Source organism: Pleurodeles waltl, chromosome 8 (genome assembly GCF_031143425.1).
Source record: "Pleurodeles waltl isolate 20211129_DDA chromosome 8, aPleWal1.hap1.20221129, whole genome shotgun sequence".
Lineage (NCBI taxonomy): Eukaryota > Metazoa > Chordata > Amphibia > Caudata > Salamandridae > Pleurodeles > Pleurodeles waltl.
The window spans coordinates 1379119381-1379137764 of record NC_090447.1 but is presented as its reverse complement, the minus strand read 5'-3'; the positions used below and the strand labels follow the sequence as shown (position 1 = coordinate 1379137764).

Here is an 18384-nt window from a genome sequence, read left to right as displayed (position 1 = left end):
CCATGAGTCAGCCTGGTAGCTGCTGGGTGCCAAGCCTAGTTGCACAGCTTCTCCTCGTCACAGGCAGGCAGCTAGACTCTCATGAAGGCTTGTTGTGAGCTGGGCCACAGGACTGCCTGGCCACAACACCTCTTTGCCAGATTCAGAGCATGTTGGTTGGGGGGTCCAGATATGGGGAGTACGGCAGAGGGAACTTCTGAGCATCACACCACTCACAGCTCTCCAAGCTCCCATACGAAGAGGCAACAGATTCAAATGGCCATACAACAGCACTGCCGCACTAATGTTTACTAGATGGCAGGCGAATGTCGAGTAGGGGAGCTATAGGGGCCATGTGGACTGGCACAGGCATGAAGGTGCTTTGTAACTAGCTGCAAAAGTTACAACCACCCCAATGTATAGGCATGGAGCTGGAGAACAACAAATAGGCTATTTGAGTGATCCGACGCATGACGGCTGTGATGACATTACATGATGCTCAACCAATCACCTTCACTGTCTAGCTAGGAGGGGCATATCTTATGTCATGTTTCAGGCCTAGGTCTATCCTACACTAAGTGGGACAGAACAGCTAGAAACTCTGATTGGGCCAGCAGGTGCGGTGTGGCCTAAAGGTCGCAGTGCATGCCCGAAAATGAGCGAGAAGACCACCTGCTCAGATAAAAGCCCGAAATACAGCAAAGTGCAAGCTACCAAAGGGATTCGTTTGCAAAGTCAGACTGGAGCTGGCGTCACTGCAGTCTTCAGTTTCTCCACTTTTTACTGAACCAAGTTTGTTGCATGGCACCCTGTGAGTGAACTAAGCTTGTTGCATGTCACCTTGTGACTGAACCAAGCTTGTTGCATGCCACCTTGTAATAGAACCAAGTTTGTTGCATGCCACCCTGTGAGTGAACCAAGCTTGTTGTATGCCGCCCTGTAAGTGAACCAAGTTTGTTGCATGCCGCCCTGTGAGTGAACCAAGCTTGTGGCATGTCACATTGTGAATGAACCAAGCTCGTGGCATGCCACCTTGTGATTGAACCAAGCCTGTTGTATGTCACCTTGTGACTATAACAAAAGTTTCTGCATGTGACCCTCTGACTGAACCAAGTTTGTTGCATGCCATCTTGCGACTATAACAAAGCTTCTGCATGTGACCCTGTGACTGAACCAAGTTTGTTGCCTGCCACTCTGTGACTGAACCAAGTTTGTTACACGCCACCCTATGATTCAGTGTGCTGGGGCCCCAGAGTGTGAACAGCAGTACTGACACAAATCGCCATGAGCCTGTTTATTAACACTGTGACTGATGCAGTTGGGTTAAAACAGAACAATAAAACAAGACCCTCTGGTCTCTCTCCGGATTCTGAATGTGAGCTTTTGACTGCTGCTGCTCTAAATCACTCTGGCCGTGGTGCTTTATTAAGGAATAAGCTGTGGTTTGAATCCAAGGATTGATAGGCTGACCTAATAAAAAGCAAACCCTCTTTATTTCGAGACATCCAACGGCACTTTGTATGATGTATGAGCAAGAACAGGTTACCAAGAAGCCAATCCCCCTAAGCGATTAAGTAATTCTTATCCTAGCTGTTAGACCTGGCATCCTTTGGAGTGCTTCCCCTATCTTTTTGCCTTCTGACCTCCTGCTTTTATGGTATGTTGGACTCTGTTTTTGTTGGTTTATAGTCTCTGCACACTTTACCACTGCAGATCAGTGCTAAAGTGCAAGTGATCCCTATGTAAATTGTATTGGTGACTGGTTTATCCATGATTGGTATATTTGATTTACTAAAAAGTCCCTAATAAAGTGCACTATGTGTGCCCAGGGCCTGTAAATCAAATGCTACTAGTGGGCCTGCAGCACTGACTGTGCCACCCATTTGAATAGCCCTGTAAACATGTCTCAGACCTGCCACTGCAGTGTCTGTGTGTGCAGTCTTGCACTGCCAAATTGACATGGCAAGTGTACCCACTTCCCAGGCCCAAACCTTCCCTTTTACTACATGTAAGGCACCCCTAAGGTAGGCCCCAGGTAGGCCCTTGGGCTGGGTGCAGTATATTTAGAAGGTAGGACATGTACTGGTGTGTTTTACATGTCCTAACAGTGAAGTACTGCCAATTTTTTTTTTGTAAAGTTGGTTTTTAAATTGTCTGTTTGAAAATGCCACTTTTTAGAAAGTGGGAATTTTCTTGCTTAAGCCACTCTGTGCCTCTGCCTGCTTGTGTATTCCATGTCCTGGTCAGACTGACAGTTGGGCTGTTGCGAATTCCTTCTAGACAGTGACATAAAGGGAGCTGTGGTGTAGCCTGCATATCCTGATGGGCCAACTGGGCTAGAGTGGAGGGAGGAGTGGTCACTTACACCTTAAAGGGCTGTGTCTGCCCTCACATAATGCAGTCTCCGACCCCCTGGTGTGTGTCTAGGGCCAGAACCAGGCAAGGCAGGATCTTGTCAACAACAAAGATTTTCCTTTGAAGTTTGCCTACTTCAAAGGCAGAACTAGGTATAAGTAGTGGACCCAAAACCTCAGACTTTTAGAACACTTCTGGATCAAGAGGAACCTCTGCCAAGGAGAAGAGTTGAAGAGCAGGAGGAGGAGTACTGCCCCTTTTCTGTGTGTGCTTTGCTGTATTGGCCTGCAGTTGCTGCTTCTGCCTTAAAGAGGGCAAAGACTGGACTTTGCTGTGTATCCTGCCTGTGAAGTTTTTCCAAGGGCTTGAAGTAGAGCTTGCCTCCTATTGAAAGTCTCAGGGATATCAAAGACTTCCGCTTCATCTGCCTACAGCCCTGGGAACTGTGTGTTTTGTATTGCAACAGAAGAAAAAACACTGCAACGCCATCAACGACGCCGCTGACTACACCGTGACCTGACGATGCCACAGAGTCTTGCCCCACGTCGCACCGCAACCCTGGTCTCACTGACACCGCCACCTGACGCTGTCACTAAGCCGCTGCTTGCACTGTGACCTGTGGGCCCCGCACGCTGCATCGCCTTGCTCACACCGCAGACTTTGCCTCTCCGCTGATGCTCCTCCACGCTGACACGGACGCCACTGCCTGTTCCGTGGCCTGGGGACACCGCTCGTGAGGTACAGGAAGCACCGTCCCGTCCCGCACGGCAGGCCAGGTCCACCGATTCCAGGGCCATCAACTCCAGTGTCGTCACCAGACACCCCTGTCTGCACCGTGACCCGTGGGCGCCGCACGGAGCCCACGCTGCACCACCGCCTTGGTCCTACCGATGACAGTGCTTCAGCAATGACGGCGACACTGCCTCCATGGTGACCTGGAGACACTGCATGTCGCACTGCCCACTTCACACGCAGTCCTGGTCTCACCAACACCGCAGGACGTCGTCACCCAGCCACAGCCTGCACCGTGACCTGTGGGCCCCATCAACTCGCATCGTCCCGCTTCACATGCAGCCCCGACACCATCCACCCCAACACTCCTCACTTCGCCATCAGCCCAGAGTTCGATCTGCAACGTGTGTGACTTCAAGGGCCTGATGACCCCCTCACCGACCTCTGGAACCTACGCCTGCGACGCCAGTGACTCCGCACTCCAGATCTCATCACGAGGATCACGATGCCCTACATTTCCAAGGTACTGTTTGCGGGTCTTCCCAACACCGTAGCTAGCCCGAGACACCACGGTCGACCTGAACTGTTGGATTTGTTGTTCACGATGCCGTGATAGCACCAGACGGAGCTACTGACTTCAAGGAACTGTATTTTTAAGTTAATTCTTGCAAAATTCTTCGCTTTATTACTGTATGTTGAATTTTTCTTGTTTTAGTCTTGTTTTACACAGATAAATATTGGCTATTTTTCTAAAACTGGTGAGGTGTCCTTTTGTAGTGTTTTCACTGTACTACTGTGTGTTATGTGCAAATGCTTTAAACATTGCTTCTGAGATAAGCCTGGCTGCTCATGCCAAGCTACCAAGTGGGTGAGCAGGGGTTATCTGAGCTGGGTATTTCCCTTATCCTGACTAGAGTGAGGGTCTCTACTTGGACATGGTGCAAACCAACTGCCAACTAGAGAACCCATTTCTAACACTAGCCCAGAAGGGCTGAGTGGTAATATGGGCGATGACCTTAGCTGCTTCATGCCCATACTATCCTTGGCTTTCTGGGCACAGGAGAGACAACTACCTGCCTGCAAATGTCCTGCAGTTTTTTGCATTTTCTTTAAATAGCGCAAACTTTACACAACATTATTGGAGAGCTTCACATAAGCACCAGTTACATCAAACAAGGTCAGAGGAGATTAATTGATTTCCCTTTTGAAAATTAAAAGTGAAACTTAAAAGTTTTCTTTTTCTGTTGAAACACATTCCCTTTTTCTTTAAGGTAAAAGGGCTGTATGTCAAAGAAAATTTTTTGCTTCATTAAAAAGCGTTTACAGATATGGATGTCTGCTGACCCCACCAGGCTACCATCCCTTTGATTGCTGTGATTCATAGTGGGTCATGAGCTGCAAACTACCTCATTAAAATTCATGAATTAGTTCGATTTGCGACCTCGCTTGAAATAGCTAATTTAAAATACACTCTTTAGTACAGTAGGAATTGCAATTTCCAAACTGTGAATCGCAATTTGGAAATCACTTTTCCTAATTTTTGAACATATGGCCTCAAGTGATTTGCCCAGAATCACACGATGTTCAGCGGACGCTGAGACTCGGACCTTGTTCCCCAGTTCCAAAATAGGCAGCTCTGTCGGTAACTCCACATCCTCTACTAGCAGTGTGAGTGCTGCCATGCTGCTGGAGATACCAGACGGAGCACTTGTACTGCGTGTCTGAAAGTGTGTGCACTCAAGCCCATGGGCTTTATTACTCGTACTACAGGTAAAGCACCATTAAATAGTGTTACCCATGCTTGAGTAAGGAAAACGTGCAATCTGGCTGTAGAAAGATCTGGCAGACATGGTAAACAGCACCACTAAGCGGTGGGCTGTAGTAGTGCAGCATGAATTGCAGGGCTAAGACCTGGATGCGGGCTCGTGGAGGCACGAGTCAGGTAATTTTCAGTAAATAAGGAAATCATTAGGAAATCAGTATGAAGGAATATTCGTCAGCATGCAAAGAAGATGAATTATAATCAAAAAGAGTTTGTAAAATTGCAGTATATAAAATGTTACCTGTCTGTCATTCTGCATGAAATCATCAGTTTCCAATGTTTTATTGTTGTACAACTCTCCTGATAACAGCACTTCAAAAGAAACGTATCGCGTTAATCCACAGGCTTGGCAGACAGTCTCAGTACTTCTGCAATTTGTAATCTGGATAAATGGATAACTTTCCACTCGCTCCTGTTACAAAAAACATAACTTGTTACTCTTCCAGAGTTAACTGTAGTACCTTATGTGGTTTTAGAGATATTATGGATGCCAACCTTTTGGGTCAGAAAATAGGCAAATTTAGAAAAACACATCGGAGAAATTTAATTTCCCTACTGACTAGAACTGAATCTCCTAATTAAAATTGAGGTGAAAGATAAAATAAAACCGTTCTTTTAGATCTAAAACAGTTTCCTGCTCTAAATCGGGGGTGCTGCTGTCTACTTAGATCAGTAATTTTAAGAATCCTCAATGAAATACCTTCTTTAAGAAAGCACCTCTAAAAAATATAAAATGTGCATGGCCGTTAAGTCAAACGAATAATTAAACAGGAAAAGTGCACTCAACATCTACAGCTAAGCACCTGAAAACAGGCGAGCTTTAATCTTTTAGAAAAAACAGGAGCATAGAAAGAACCAATTCTTGCAGATCAAGTAATCCTCCTCTGCTTTTCTGCTTCTGTCTCCCTGGCTGTGTCATTCTGTTCCACAATCAGTGAGCCAGTCCTGAAACTGATGATTAAAAAGGCAGTGCTAAAGTTGGGCAATTCGGTACGGGTTAGCAATAACGTAGGTATTCTAATAAAGAGAATCTCAGAAGACACTGCTTCTTAAAGAGCCCATCCGGTGCAGAGAACAACAGCTGTCCTCGCCACCCAGTCCAGCTACACCAATCACTATCAACGGGCATTCTAGAATGTTGATCTGTTTGATGACGTTGCATAGGTTCAAAGATGTATTTATTGTAACATCATGCACCAAGAGAATCGTTTTTAGGCTGCACATCGTCGTTGAAGTATTTTGATACAGCTCACAGATGGCTGTTATGCATGAAAATGGTTAGTAATTTACCAATATTAAATGTAAGCACTGCAGTTGGACTTGCGTTCTCGACAGGACGTCTCAACAATGCTTCAATTATATGTGTTTTAGCAAAAAGCAAGCATAATACCAGCAGCATCTCTTGTTAAATCCCTGAACCATTGGAAACAGACTAACAAAATAACCTATGTAAAGAAGAAACCGTGGCAATCTAGGTGTGGTAATGACATAGGTCCTCATTATGAGTTCGATATACAGTTAAGGACGTCCGCCGAACCTCCGACGGGGAGGTTGCCGACACTGTGCCGACACTGTGGCTACCTCCCAGCCGGGGCCATTATGAGTTTCCCGCTAGGTCGGCGGGCAGAAACTTGAGTTTCCGCCCGCCAGCCTAGCAGGAAACACCATACAGTATTGTCTGCGGCTTGTAATCGAGCCGGCCGCAATGATGTAGGGTGCAGGGTACACGAGCACATTGCTACAGTGCTGGCCAGGGGGGCCTCTCCACCCATTCACCGCTGGCCTTTTCATGGAGGTGTTACTGCCATGAAATTGCTGGCAGAGAACGAAGTCGTAATCCCCAGCGCTGCACTTGCGGATTAGGACGTCACGACTGCCAGACCGCAGAGACACCTAATTCTGGTGGTGCTGACGGTCCGACTGCGGCCGACCGCCGTGGTCATAATGTGGCATTGGCAGTGGTCCGAACACCACCGTGAGTCTGGCGGTCAAGAGACCGCCAGACCTGTAATGACCGCTATAGTGTCCCAAGGCATCAAGCTGCCGTGTGCCTCTGAGGTGCGTGGCAGTCTTATGCAGGTCGTTACTTGTTGCTGCACAGCTGTGGTGAACACATATCTTACACTATTAGGCAACTGTCATTATTTAGCATTAATTTAACTTATTTTATAGTTAAAAATGATATCCCACTTTTTTCATGTAAAAGTTACCTATTGTAAGGAAGTAAACGTGCGTCCCAAAGTCGATCCATTTGACAGCTGATGTGCAGAAAGGTTTTGGCCTTTTAAAATATCTGTCTCTTTCTGTAAAAGAAAGCCCCCAGTAGTGCGATCTCAATTTTATTTTAGTCATGTTTGTGAAAAAAAAAACATTTAAACCTATTACTGCCTTATTAGAATGGTGGTAAAAAAGAAAAATGTGAGTTAGTCTCAATATAACTTTTCCAGTAGACCTTTGAAGAATGGAATCCGACTCCTCTGGTGTAATCTTGGTCAGCGCTACATGATGTAACTATAGGTAGCTGTCAAATCGAATCCCCAAAGTGGTCACATGAAAGTTTCATTTTGCAACAAAAGGCCTACAAAACTGCCTTTTTACTACTATAAAGGGAGTGCACAACAGTGCGAATTGTCAGATCTGAAAATGTAAGCACCGGAGCCTGTGGTGATGGGTTAGGCCTGGTGAAAATCCCCAGTGGTAATCACTGCACACCATCTGCACAGGCAGCATGATCAAAGATTCAGGGAGATGCCTACCGGTGGCTGGGGAAAGCAGCATACACGGGAAGGCAGCATAAAGCGGTAGAAAGGACTGAGTACCTTAACAAGCGACAGAAGAGGACAATGGAGGAGACATTGCAGATCAACATTAAACCACAGTCTTAAGGTCAGTGTGAGATGTTTTCAAATGTGACCCTGCAGTTCTGTGAACAAGTAAGTAAGATGCTGGCTGCTACTCCTACAGAAAAACCCTTTAAAGGAAGTTATGACTATTAATTCACAACATGTACATTTTATGATAGTGAAGCACAACTTGAGTATACCCAGGCACAGATAAGTGTATCTCAAAAGCTGCACAACTGAACAAAAGTTCAAACCTGCCACGAATGGTGTGGCTAAAACATTCATAACAAAGATGACAAAAAGTTTCCAAGCTGTGAGGTTTGTGTTTTCTATTGAGGTGTATACAAGCATAGAAAGAGAAGAAACAAACAAAAAATAATGTCAAAAGTCAGGGCAGCCCTCATCTAACTTCACTGTCCGAAACTGATATTCAAAATACCAAAGTAAGAGGCACCTTATATTGGTCTTTCCATCGACTTCGAGACTTCAGGTTTTCAAGACGAGGAGCTATGATGCGCTCATCCAAGTGATTGAGTGATGCTATCATTTCCTTTGCATACCTCTTCTGCCTTGTTCCACCTAATACAGAAAACAAAACAACAAATTCCATTAGTTGTACACTCTTTCCTACTTCCGTGAATACTGGATCTGGGAACATAGATCTAAGTTGTACTAGGCTGTGGTTTACAGCAGCTGGAACAACCATATCTATAGTAGCTTAATGAAGAGTAGATGTATTCCAAAGGTTGGAGTGAACTTGGCATAATTCTAGAGAACTACTGTAGGGGAGAAAGGCCCTATTTTTAAAACCATAGCACCCGGGTGGGAAATTTCGCTAAAAGTGCGAGCGCAGATGTACTTTTGTCAAACCTGTCAATGCGTTCCAACCCCCATGTCAAGGGGGCTTTGGTCACATTTTATTGTTTTACAAAAACAACCCTCCAAACTGGGGCCTTTTCATGCAAACAAAAAAATACAGTGTCCCCGAAATGCTGGGAGTTTCCCCCCGGCACGTGGGGGAAACAGTTTTTTTCTGTTTTTGACAGTCATGCCTTTCATAGTACTCAAAAGCCTTGAATATCCCTCCTAAAGTCGGTCAAGGTTCCAATGGTGGTTAGCCAACATTCCTATGGCAGATGGTGTGACAGCAAGAGGCGGCCGACTGGAGATGGAGCAGGGGTTGTGCTGTTTAAAACAAAGTGCTTAGACCTGTGACGAACAGGTGGCCCCCGGGCCCGTTTTTGATGAATGCCCGGCTGACACCCATCTGCCTACGATCAAAAACCCATATCAACAATCACAATACCTTCTAAATATTAAAACAATTGCTTCAGATAGGTAGAATACCAAGTGCACAGACTTCATATTCTGAAAGGTATTATTCAGTGTTATGAAAATCGTAATCTCTTGGCATAATTTACAAGTGTCTATCATAAGCAGATTCAACAAACTTAACTTTAACATGTCTATTCTCCTACTTTGACCTTCATCTTTCTGTTAGACCCCCTCAGCCTTAGGTTGGTCTTCACCAAACATTTTGCCATCCCCGCTCCATGTTTTGCTGACATTTGTTTTTGTTAGCCTTAGAACTCTGTGCACTTTACTACTTTACTACCCCAAACTTTTTCAACCAGTAGATATAAAATAATTCCTGCATGACTATGAATCAAAAGTACATTTGACAAACATGTCTACTACAACAAATGGAATGACATCATATTCTTGTTTTGACAGGCCATTCACCTTGCCCTATGTAGAGCCCTAAAACCCCAAAAATACTGGACTCAAATAACCTGATTGAGCTCCTCCTTCCCCGTCAAACAAAGAAACAACATTAGCTCTGAAATACCTCTTGCATAAAATGTAGAGCTACGGAAAACACTGCATTTAAACTGGAGACAATATCTCATCACAAAACCTGGATCTCATAGTTCTCGGTGAATTGTGGCCAAATCAAGCACCCTAGACTATTATTGATCTTCTTTCACCCCCTGATAACTCAATCAGTCAATTGAAGGGGAGGCAAGACAGCAGGAGTAGATCTAATACATCTTTTTCTACTTTTCCATATGTAATGACAGAAGTCACCACTATCCCCTCTGCCCCAACCCATCTTAGCATTACTTATAGCTCTCCAAGAGAAAACAATCTATTCATCAACATGTACAAACAGTACACATTAGGAGCATTTCCAAAGACAATAACCATACCATGCATGTTACACATTTCAGCTCTTCACATTGTATGGAGCACCAACATAAGGGGGCCAAAAGAGAGAATTAAGGTTGGGGAGATATAGAGTCATAACATTTAGAGTTCCTTGAATCAAAGTGTGAATAAGACATTTAGGAGTGACATATCTCCTCATGTTTTTGAGGACAACTATAGCATCATACATGGGTCTCTCCATCATCATCATACATCTGTTCATTCCCTATATCTACTGTGCAATATCTGGTACATCTTTGTTACTCCAGTTGTGCGCACCATCTCAGACCTACATTTAGATTTATGATTGGTTTTAAGTGTCAACTTTCACCTATTTAGTCTGATACAGAACAGAAATAAGTTCCATTGCTCGATGTGTTGTAGGAAGTCAGGCGATCTATTGTGTTCCATGTGCCACAGCTCTTTGATAGGAAAGTATATTTAGAGCAAGTAGTTGAAATGAATTAGGTAACAGCACATCAAAATGATAGTTTCACTAGGTGCCATCAAGATCAAGACATCTCTCCAGTACAGCTACCCACCATACGTTTGTAGGAAAGTACCATCTTGCCTGGCATGTTACCCCCCATTTGTACTTTTGTGTCAGTTTGTTTTTGCCTGTGTCACTGGGATCCTGCTAGCCAGGACCCCAGTGCTCATAGTTTGTGGCCTATATGTGTTCCCTGTGTGGTGCCTAACTGTATCACTGAGGCTCTGCTAACCAGAACCTCAGTGTTTATGCTCTCTCTGGTTTTAAAATTGTCACTGCAGGCTAGTGACCATTTTCACCAATTCTGATTGGCACACTGGAACAACCTTATAATTCCCTAGTATATGGTACCTAGGTACCCAGGGTATTGGGGTTCCAGGAGATCCCTATGGGCTGCAGCATTTCTTTTGCCACCCATAGGGAGCTCAGACAATTCTTACACAGGACTGCCACTGCAGCCTGAGGGAAATAACATCCACGTTATTTCACAGCCATTTTACACTGCACTTAAGTAACTTATAAGTCACCTATATGTCTAACCCTCACTTAGTGAAGGTTAGGTGCAAAGTTACTAAGTGTGAGGGCACCCTGGCACTAGCCAAGGTGCCCCCACATTGTTCAGGGCAATTTCCCCAGACTTTGTGAGAGCGGGGACACCATTACACGTGTGCACTACACATAGGTCAATACATATATGTAGCTTCACAATGGTAACTCCGAACATGGCCATGTGACATGTCTAAGATCATGGAATTGTCCCCCCAAGCCAAATCTGGTAGTGGGGTGCCAATCCCATGCATTCCCGGGGCTCCAGCATGGACCCCGGGTACTGCCAAACTAGCTCTCTGGGGTTTTCACTGCAGCTACCGTTGCTGCCAATCCACAGACAGCCTTCTGCTCTCCTGTGGTCTGGGTAGCCCAGTCCCAGGAAGGCAGAATAAAGGAATTCCTCTGAGACAGGGTGTTACACCCTCTCCCTTTGGAAATAGGTGTTAAGGGCCTGAGAGGAGTAGCCTCTCCTGGCCTCTGGAAATGCTTTGAAGGGCACAGATGGTGCCCTCCTTGCATAAACCAGTCTACACCGGTTCAGGGATCCCCCAACCCCTGCTCTGGTGCGAAACTGGACAAAGGAAAGGGGAGTGACCACTCCCCTGTCCATCACCACCCCAGGGGTGGTGCCAACAGCTCCTCCAGTGTGTCCCAGACCTCTGCCATCTTGAATGCAGAGGTGTGAGGGCACAATGGAGACCTCTGAGTGGCCAGTGCCAGCAGGTGACGTCAGAGACCCCTCCTGATAGGTGCTTACCTGGTTAGGTGGCCAATACTCCTCTGAGGGCTATTTAGGGTCTCTCCTGTGGGTGTCTCTTCAGATAACGAATGCAAGAGCTCACCAGAGTTCCTCTGCATCTCTCTCTTCGACTTCTGCCAAGGATCAACCGCTGACTGCTCCAGGATGCCTGCAAAACCGCAACAAAGTAACAAGAAGACTTCCAGCAACATTGTAGCGCCTAATCCTGCCGGCTTTCTCGACTGTTTCCTGGTGGTGCATGCTCTGAGGGCTGTCTGCCTTCAGCCTGCACTGGAAGCCAAGATAAAATCTCCAGTGGGTCGACAGAACTGCAGCTGCTAGGGCTTCTGTGCATTTAAATTGGTGAGGCGGGTGAGCGGCACCTCTGCCTGTGTCGTTCTGCTTATACCTGGCACTACCACCTCTCTCTTTCCACACTGGGCTCCACAAGCCGGTCGTAAGACACATTAAAGACATATTAAAGAGACTAGGATATTAAGCAGAAGCTTTTTCACAGCTTTAGTATGCACTGCGCTTTATCTAGTAGTTTTAAGATGCAGCAAGCCTGTATCAAGCCTGCAAAAAGCCCACAATTTCCGTTTTGGCTCTTGGTGAGGAGCCAAAATGAGATGATATGGCAGGGGACAGTAGGGAAAAGAACAGTAATGCAGTGGTGAGTGCGTTGGCTGCAGCTAGCCACTGCTGAGTGTGTGCCCCAGTCCTCGCAGAAGCGGTCCAGCTAGGCCTGGATGCTGCTTGCATTGTTCGGGTGTGCCCTACTTGGCCTAGGATTTTAGTACATCTTAATAACTGGACGTTGATAGCTTGTTAAACTATAACCGTGCCAACTTATTTCTGTAAGTGAACTTGCTAAAGCGGCCCATGTCGCCTACAAGCTCAAGAATTGGAAGAATTAAGAGCGTCTGAGTCTGAATATATATGAGCGTGATAGTATTACAGCAATGTGACAATTTAATGTGAGAGTGTCCAATTAAGGTCTGCACACCGGGACTTTGCCAGTGGGGCCTGTGAAGCTAGACCCTAAGTGATTCAAAGGAACTGTCTCTTCAGCGGTCTACCCAAGTGGGTGCAAAAACAAAGGCTAAAAATTGAGGTCAGGCCATACGCTGTTCACTCGATCGTGCCAAAAGACTAAGGCAAAGCCAATGAGGAGTAGAGCCCCCCTGTTTGGGTATTATTAAAAGAGGGGGCAAAATTCCAACCTTTTCCAAAGATTGACTGAGGATAAAGCTACAATGTTAGAAGACATGACAGCAGCTGTCCAGTCAATATAATTGGGGGAGTCTGAGCGGAAGTCGTTAATACTGAAGATCGGGTTGCCAGGTGGGAGGTGAGGCGGCTACTTTAACTGCCATCTCCAACTCACTGACCTTGTGGATGACGCAGACTCAAGCATCTCTTCTGGGCGTATCCGGCCGGCACTTTTCTGGGGAGAAGTTCTCAATATGTTTAGTGCCAGGAGTGGCAAGGAAGGAACAGCAGTCCCTCTTAGTTCTCAACCTCCATTAAGCTTGTATTATACTTTACCTGAGATCTCCCCATTCAGACCTGAGTCTCTGGCCCTGAACAGGAGTGGGGAACCACTGTCAGAATCATCAAAGAAACAGAAACAGGCCATGGCCTTATTTTCAAGCACACCTAGTATGCCCATCTCGGATCAGGGGAATCTTTCAGCCTCTTCGGACCTAATGCTGAACCCGCCGGTTAATATTTCTGAAGACTATATATGTTTTTCTAGATCCCTACAGAGTCTTGCACGTATTTTGGGATCCACCTTGTCCCTACTAGAAAAGTATACTGACAGCGCCAACCATATGTTAGACATGCTATCAGTGATATAGTAGCAGGTAGGTGTTCAAGTCTAATGTAATGAGTTCCGTAACCTACACAGCCGATAAGTGCACACAGGCAGGTGATCTCAGGGTCTTCTTGTGTTGGGAGAATGAATGCGATCAATCCTTGGGTCTAAGTGATCTTGAAGTTCTCTTTTCTGAGGCCGGCTTCCCAGCCACAGAGGCATCAAGCAATAACCCAGGGTCTTCGGGTTCTCTTCAGGCACCATGTGAAGCAGGGGAAGTCTTTTCTATTTTTAACAAAGCTAGCAGAATTAAGCTGGAAGTTATTAACCAAGTACCTGGTCAGCATCCGGGAAAGGAGAAATCTAAAAAAAAGTCTTCTCAGAAAAATCAAGCAAAATCCTCCCATAAGGAAAAAAGAAGTGAGAAGAATAACTAAGAGAAGGCCTAGAAAGGTCAAGTTCTTGGCTGACGCTATTCCACCCAGGAATCCTCTAGTGTCAGACACTGATGAGATCAGTAAGTCTGAATTCCCCTCTGCCCCTGTGAGTGCCTTGGTTTTGGTTCCAGCGGCATGCGCCACATTGGTTTCTTCAGGCAGGGCTGTAATTCCATATAAGTTGGTGGAGGCCACCCTGTAGGAGGCTGGCCTGGCTTATAGTGGGTACCTTATGGTACTTACACCTTGTGCCAGGTCCATTTATCCCTTATTAGTAGATTAGTAGTGTTCTAGCAGCTTAGGCTGATAGAGGTAGCTATAGCAGAGCAGCTTAGGCTGAACTAGGAGACATGCAAAGGTACTACTATACCACCTATATCATATAGCACTATATCACAAGAAACACAATACTCAGTTACTATAAATAAAGGTACTTTATTTTAGTGACCATATGCCAACCCTCAGAGGATATACTCCCTTAGGAGGTAAGTAAAATACACAGAATATATACACAGACCAAAATCAGTAAAACACTTAGAAAAGTAGTGCAAATACTGTAGAACACAATAGAATGCAATGGGAGACAATAGGCCTAGGGGTAACACAAACCATATGCTCCAAAAGTGGAATGCGAACCACGAATGGACCCCAGGCCTAGTGTAGTGTGTAGAGGGTCGCTTGGAGTGTCAGAAAACACTAAGGGTGTCCAAGATACCCCACCCCAAGACCCTGAAAAGTAGGAGTAAAGTTACCCTACTACCCCAGAAAGACAGTAAAGTCGAGATAGGGGATTCTGAAAAGACAACAACTGACTGCAAAGCACTGAAGACGGATTCCTGGACCTGAGGACCTGTAAAGGAAGGGGACCAAGTCCAAGAGTCATGCAAGTGTCCAGGGGGGCAGGAGCCCACTAAACCCCGGATGAAGGTGCAAAAGGGCTACCTCCGGGTGGAAGAAGCCAAAGATTCTGCAACAACGGAAGGTGCCAGGAACTTCTCCTTTGGTCAGAAGGTGTCCCACGGCGTGCTGGAGAATGCAGAGTTGTTTCCATGCAGAAAGACCACAAACAAGCCTTGCTAGCTGCAAGAGTCGCGGTTGAAGGTTTTGGGTGCTGCCAGGGCCCAGGAAGGACCAGGAGGTCGCCTCTTGGAGGAGGAGACAGAGGGGGCGCTCAGCAACAGAGAGAGCCCATGCAGAAGCAGGCAGCACCCGCAGAAGCACCTGAACAGGCGTTCAAGATATCTGAGCACGGCGGTCGTCTCAACACTACAGCAGAGGGTCCCACAAAGCTGGTGGTCGACTTAGTGAGTTGAGCAATGCAGGACGGAGTGCTGGGGACCTGGGCTGTGCTGTGCACGAAGGAATCCTTGCAAGAGTGTACAGAAGCCCTAGCAGCTGCAGATCACGCAGTACACAGGATTACTGTCAGGCGTGGGGAGGCAAGGACTTACCTCCACCACATTTGGACAGAAGGGCCACTGGACTGTCGGGGACACTTGGATCCAGCTCCTGTGTTCCAGGGACCACTCTTGTCAAGATGAGAGGGGACCCAGAGGACCGGTGATGCAGTAGTTTGGTGCCTGTGGTGGCAGGGGGAAGATTCCGTCGACCCACAGGAGATTTCTTCTTGGCGTATATTACAGGGTGAAGGCAGACAGCCCTCAGAGCATGAACCACCAGGAAATAGGAACAGTCGAGAAAGCCGACAGGATTAGGCGCTACAATGTTGATGGTAGTCTTCTTGCTACTTTGTTGCGGTTTTGCAGGCGTCCTGGAGCAGTCAGCAGTCGATCCTTGGCAGAAGTCGAAGAGGGAAGTACAGAGGAACTCTGGTAAGCTCTTGCATTCGTTATCTGAAGAGAAACCCACAGGAGAGACCCTAAATAGCCCACAGAGGAGGATTGGCTACTGAGAGAGGTAAGCACCTATCAGGAGGGGCCTCTGATGTCACCTGCTGGCACTGGCCACTCAGAGGTCTCCATTGTGCCCTCACACCTCTGCATTCAAGATGGCAGAGGTCTGGGACACACTGGAGGAGCTCTGGGCTCCTCCCCTGGGAGGTGCTGGTAAGGGGAGTGGTCACTCCCCTTTCCTTTGTCCAGTTTTGAGCCAGAACAGGGCTGGGGGGGATCCCAGAACTGGTGTAGACAGGCTTATGCAAGGAGGGCACCATCTGTGCCCTTCAAAGCATTTCCAGAGGCCAGCAGAGGCTACTTCTCTCAGGCCCTTAACACCTATTTCCAAAGGGAGAGGGTGTGACACCCTCTCTCAGAGGAAATCCTTTGTTCTGCCTTCCTGGGAGTGGGCTGCCCAGGCCCCAGGGGGGCAGAAACCTGTCTGAGGGTTGGCAGCAGCGGTAGCTGCAGTGAAAACCCCAGAGAGTTAGTTTGGCAGTACCAGGGCCCTATGCTGGAACCCCGGGGATGCATGGAATTGGCACCATTGGCACAATTCCATGATCCTAGACATGTTACATGGCCATGTTCGGAGTTACCATTGTGATGATACATATAGGTATTTGACCTATATGTAGTTCACGCGTGTAATGGTGTCCCCGCACTCACAAAGTCCAGGGAAATTGCCCTGAACAATGTGGGGGCACCTTGGCTAGTGCCAGGGTGCCCTCACACTTAGTAACTTTGCACCTAACCTTCACTAAGTGAGGGTTGGACATATAGGTGACTTATAAGTTACTTAAGTACAGTGTAAAATGGCTGTGAAATAACGTGGAAGTTATTTCACTCAGGCTGCAGGGGCAGTCCTGTGTAAGAATTGTCTGAGCTCTCTATGGGTGGCAAAAGAAATGCTGCAGCCCATAGGCATCTCCTGGAACCCCAATACCCTGGGTACCTAGGTACCATATACTAGGGAATTATAAGGGTGTTCCAGTGTGCCAATCAGAATTGGTAAAATTAGTCACTAGCCTGCAGTGACAATTTTAACAGCAGAGAGAGCATAAACACTGAGGTTCTGGTTAGCAGAGCCTCAGTGATACAGTTAGGCACCACACAGGGAACACAGATAGGACACAAACTTATGAGCACTGGGGTCCTGGTTAGCAGGATCCCAGTGACACATATAAAACACACTGACAACATAGGGTTTCCACTATGAGCACTGGGCCCTGGCTAGCAGGATCCCAGTGAGACAGTAAAAATACCCTGATATATACTCACAAACATGCCAAAGGTGGGGGTAACAAGGCTGGAAAGAGGGTTCCTACACATCCCAAGGGTGGTGCCTGATCCCGGTCAGGCTGGTCAGGTGGGCTGTGTATCTCCTTAGGTAGAGGGGGGCCCACCCATGGAGGGAGGGTGGACGCAGGTGGGTTTTCAGGAGGATGTATGGTGGAAGAAGAACTTAAGGTCATTCCACACGATAATATGGCTTGGGCTCTCCAGTTTGGGAACATCGTTGTACACATGGATGCAGATGGGATACTTAACAGATCATGGTTATTATCTCTCCTTCGCTCCATCGCACGGCTGGGGAAGAATTCTTCAAAAGATATTGCTCTGGTAGTTCAGCCACACAGTGAGGGACTATCTGTGGACTGGCCTCATGTTTGGGCTTATTTCCATTATAGGGCAGTGGCTGAAGAGGTTCTGAAATAATTGGATGAACTTAGGTTTAAGGCTTTGATGTTTATGCTATGCCGATACACCAGTAGGATCTCTCATCAAACTATCCACTGTCAGCTCCGAGTTGCTGGGGCAGGCCGAATTATCCATCCTTTTCTTTACCGACCCCTGCGCCTTTGACTGTGGTCGCTGGAAGCTGTTCTGACTTTAGGAGGGAGGAGCTATTTGTGGTGAAGGCAGCTCAGTGCAGACACATTTTTTCCAACCTTGTGGAGCTGCCTGAGAAAATCAAAAGAAACTAGAATTGGATTGCAATTAACTAAAAAAGGCAGTCGTCAAAGCCCTTATTCCATAATCTCTGATACCTAGGGGTTAATTTCTTTGTCCTGGAACATAGCTGAGATGAAAAGGAACTTCGAGACGCTCCAGTCAGTTATTAAGGACAATTAAGTTGTGGTTGAGGCCCTGCAAGAACCCTGGGAAACGGAAGACAGGGTATTGTCAGAGTTTGCCGTTTTTAGTTTGTGGGCAGTGAAGGGGCACTTTGGGAGACCGGCGGGAGGTCTTGCAGTTCTGGTAGAAGTGGAGTATGATACAGGGGGGTCTGCTATCTCTTGGGATTGTGTGAATTTTTTTCGGTTTTATCATTGTCAGGCTTATCCTCACCTTCGTTATCGAGGGGGGGCAAGCTGGGAGGGGTCTAGACCTGAGACTTATTAATATGTCCCTTCCGCCTGAATTTTGGTAAAGAATCTAAATTTAAGGACCTGGCAAGCTTATTAGAAACAAACTAACTAAGGCGGTTTCCCCCTGGTGCCTATTTTTTTGGT

At 46.6% G+C, this 18384-nt stretch overlaps 1 protein-coding gene across 3 annotated transcripts in view; it reads right to left on the bottom strand.

The window, feature by feature from the left end:
- CCDC82 (coiled-coil domain containing 82) overlaps positions 1-18384 on the bottom strand; it is a 141926-nt gene that overhangs the window by 64838 nt on the left and 58704 nt on the right. For 2 of the 3 annotated variants that reach the window (XM_069202394.1, XM_069202393.1), the window contains 2 exons: positions 8186-8310; positions 5130-5300 (listed from right to left, as the gene is read on the bottom strand). In XM_069202394.1, the coding sequence (XP_069058495.1) occupies positions 5130-5300; positions 8186-8310 (296 nt within the window). The remainder of the gene's footprint in view (positions 1-5129; positions 5301-8185; positions 8311-18384) is intronic. The other variant, XM_069202395.1, reaches the window with a different exon arrangement.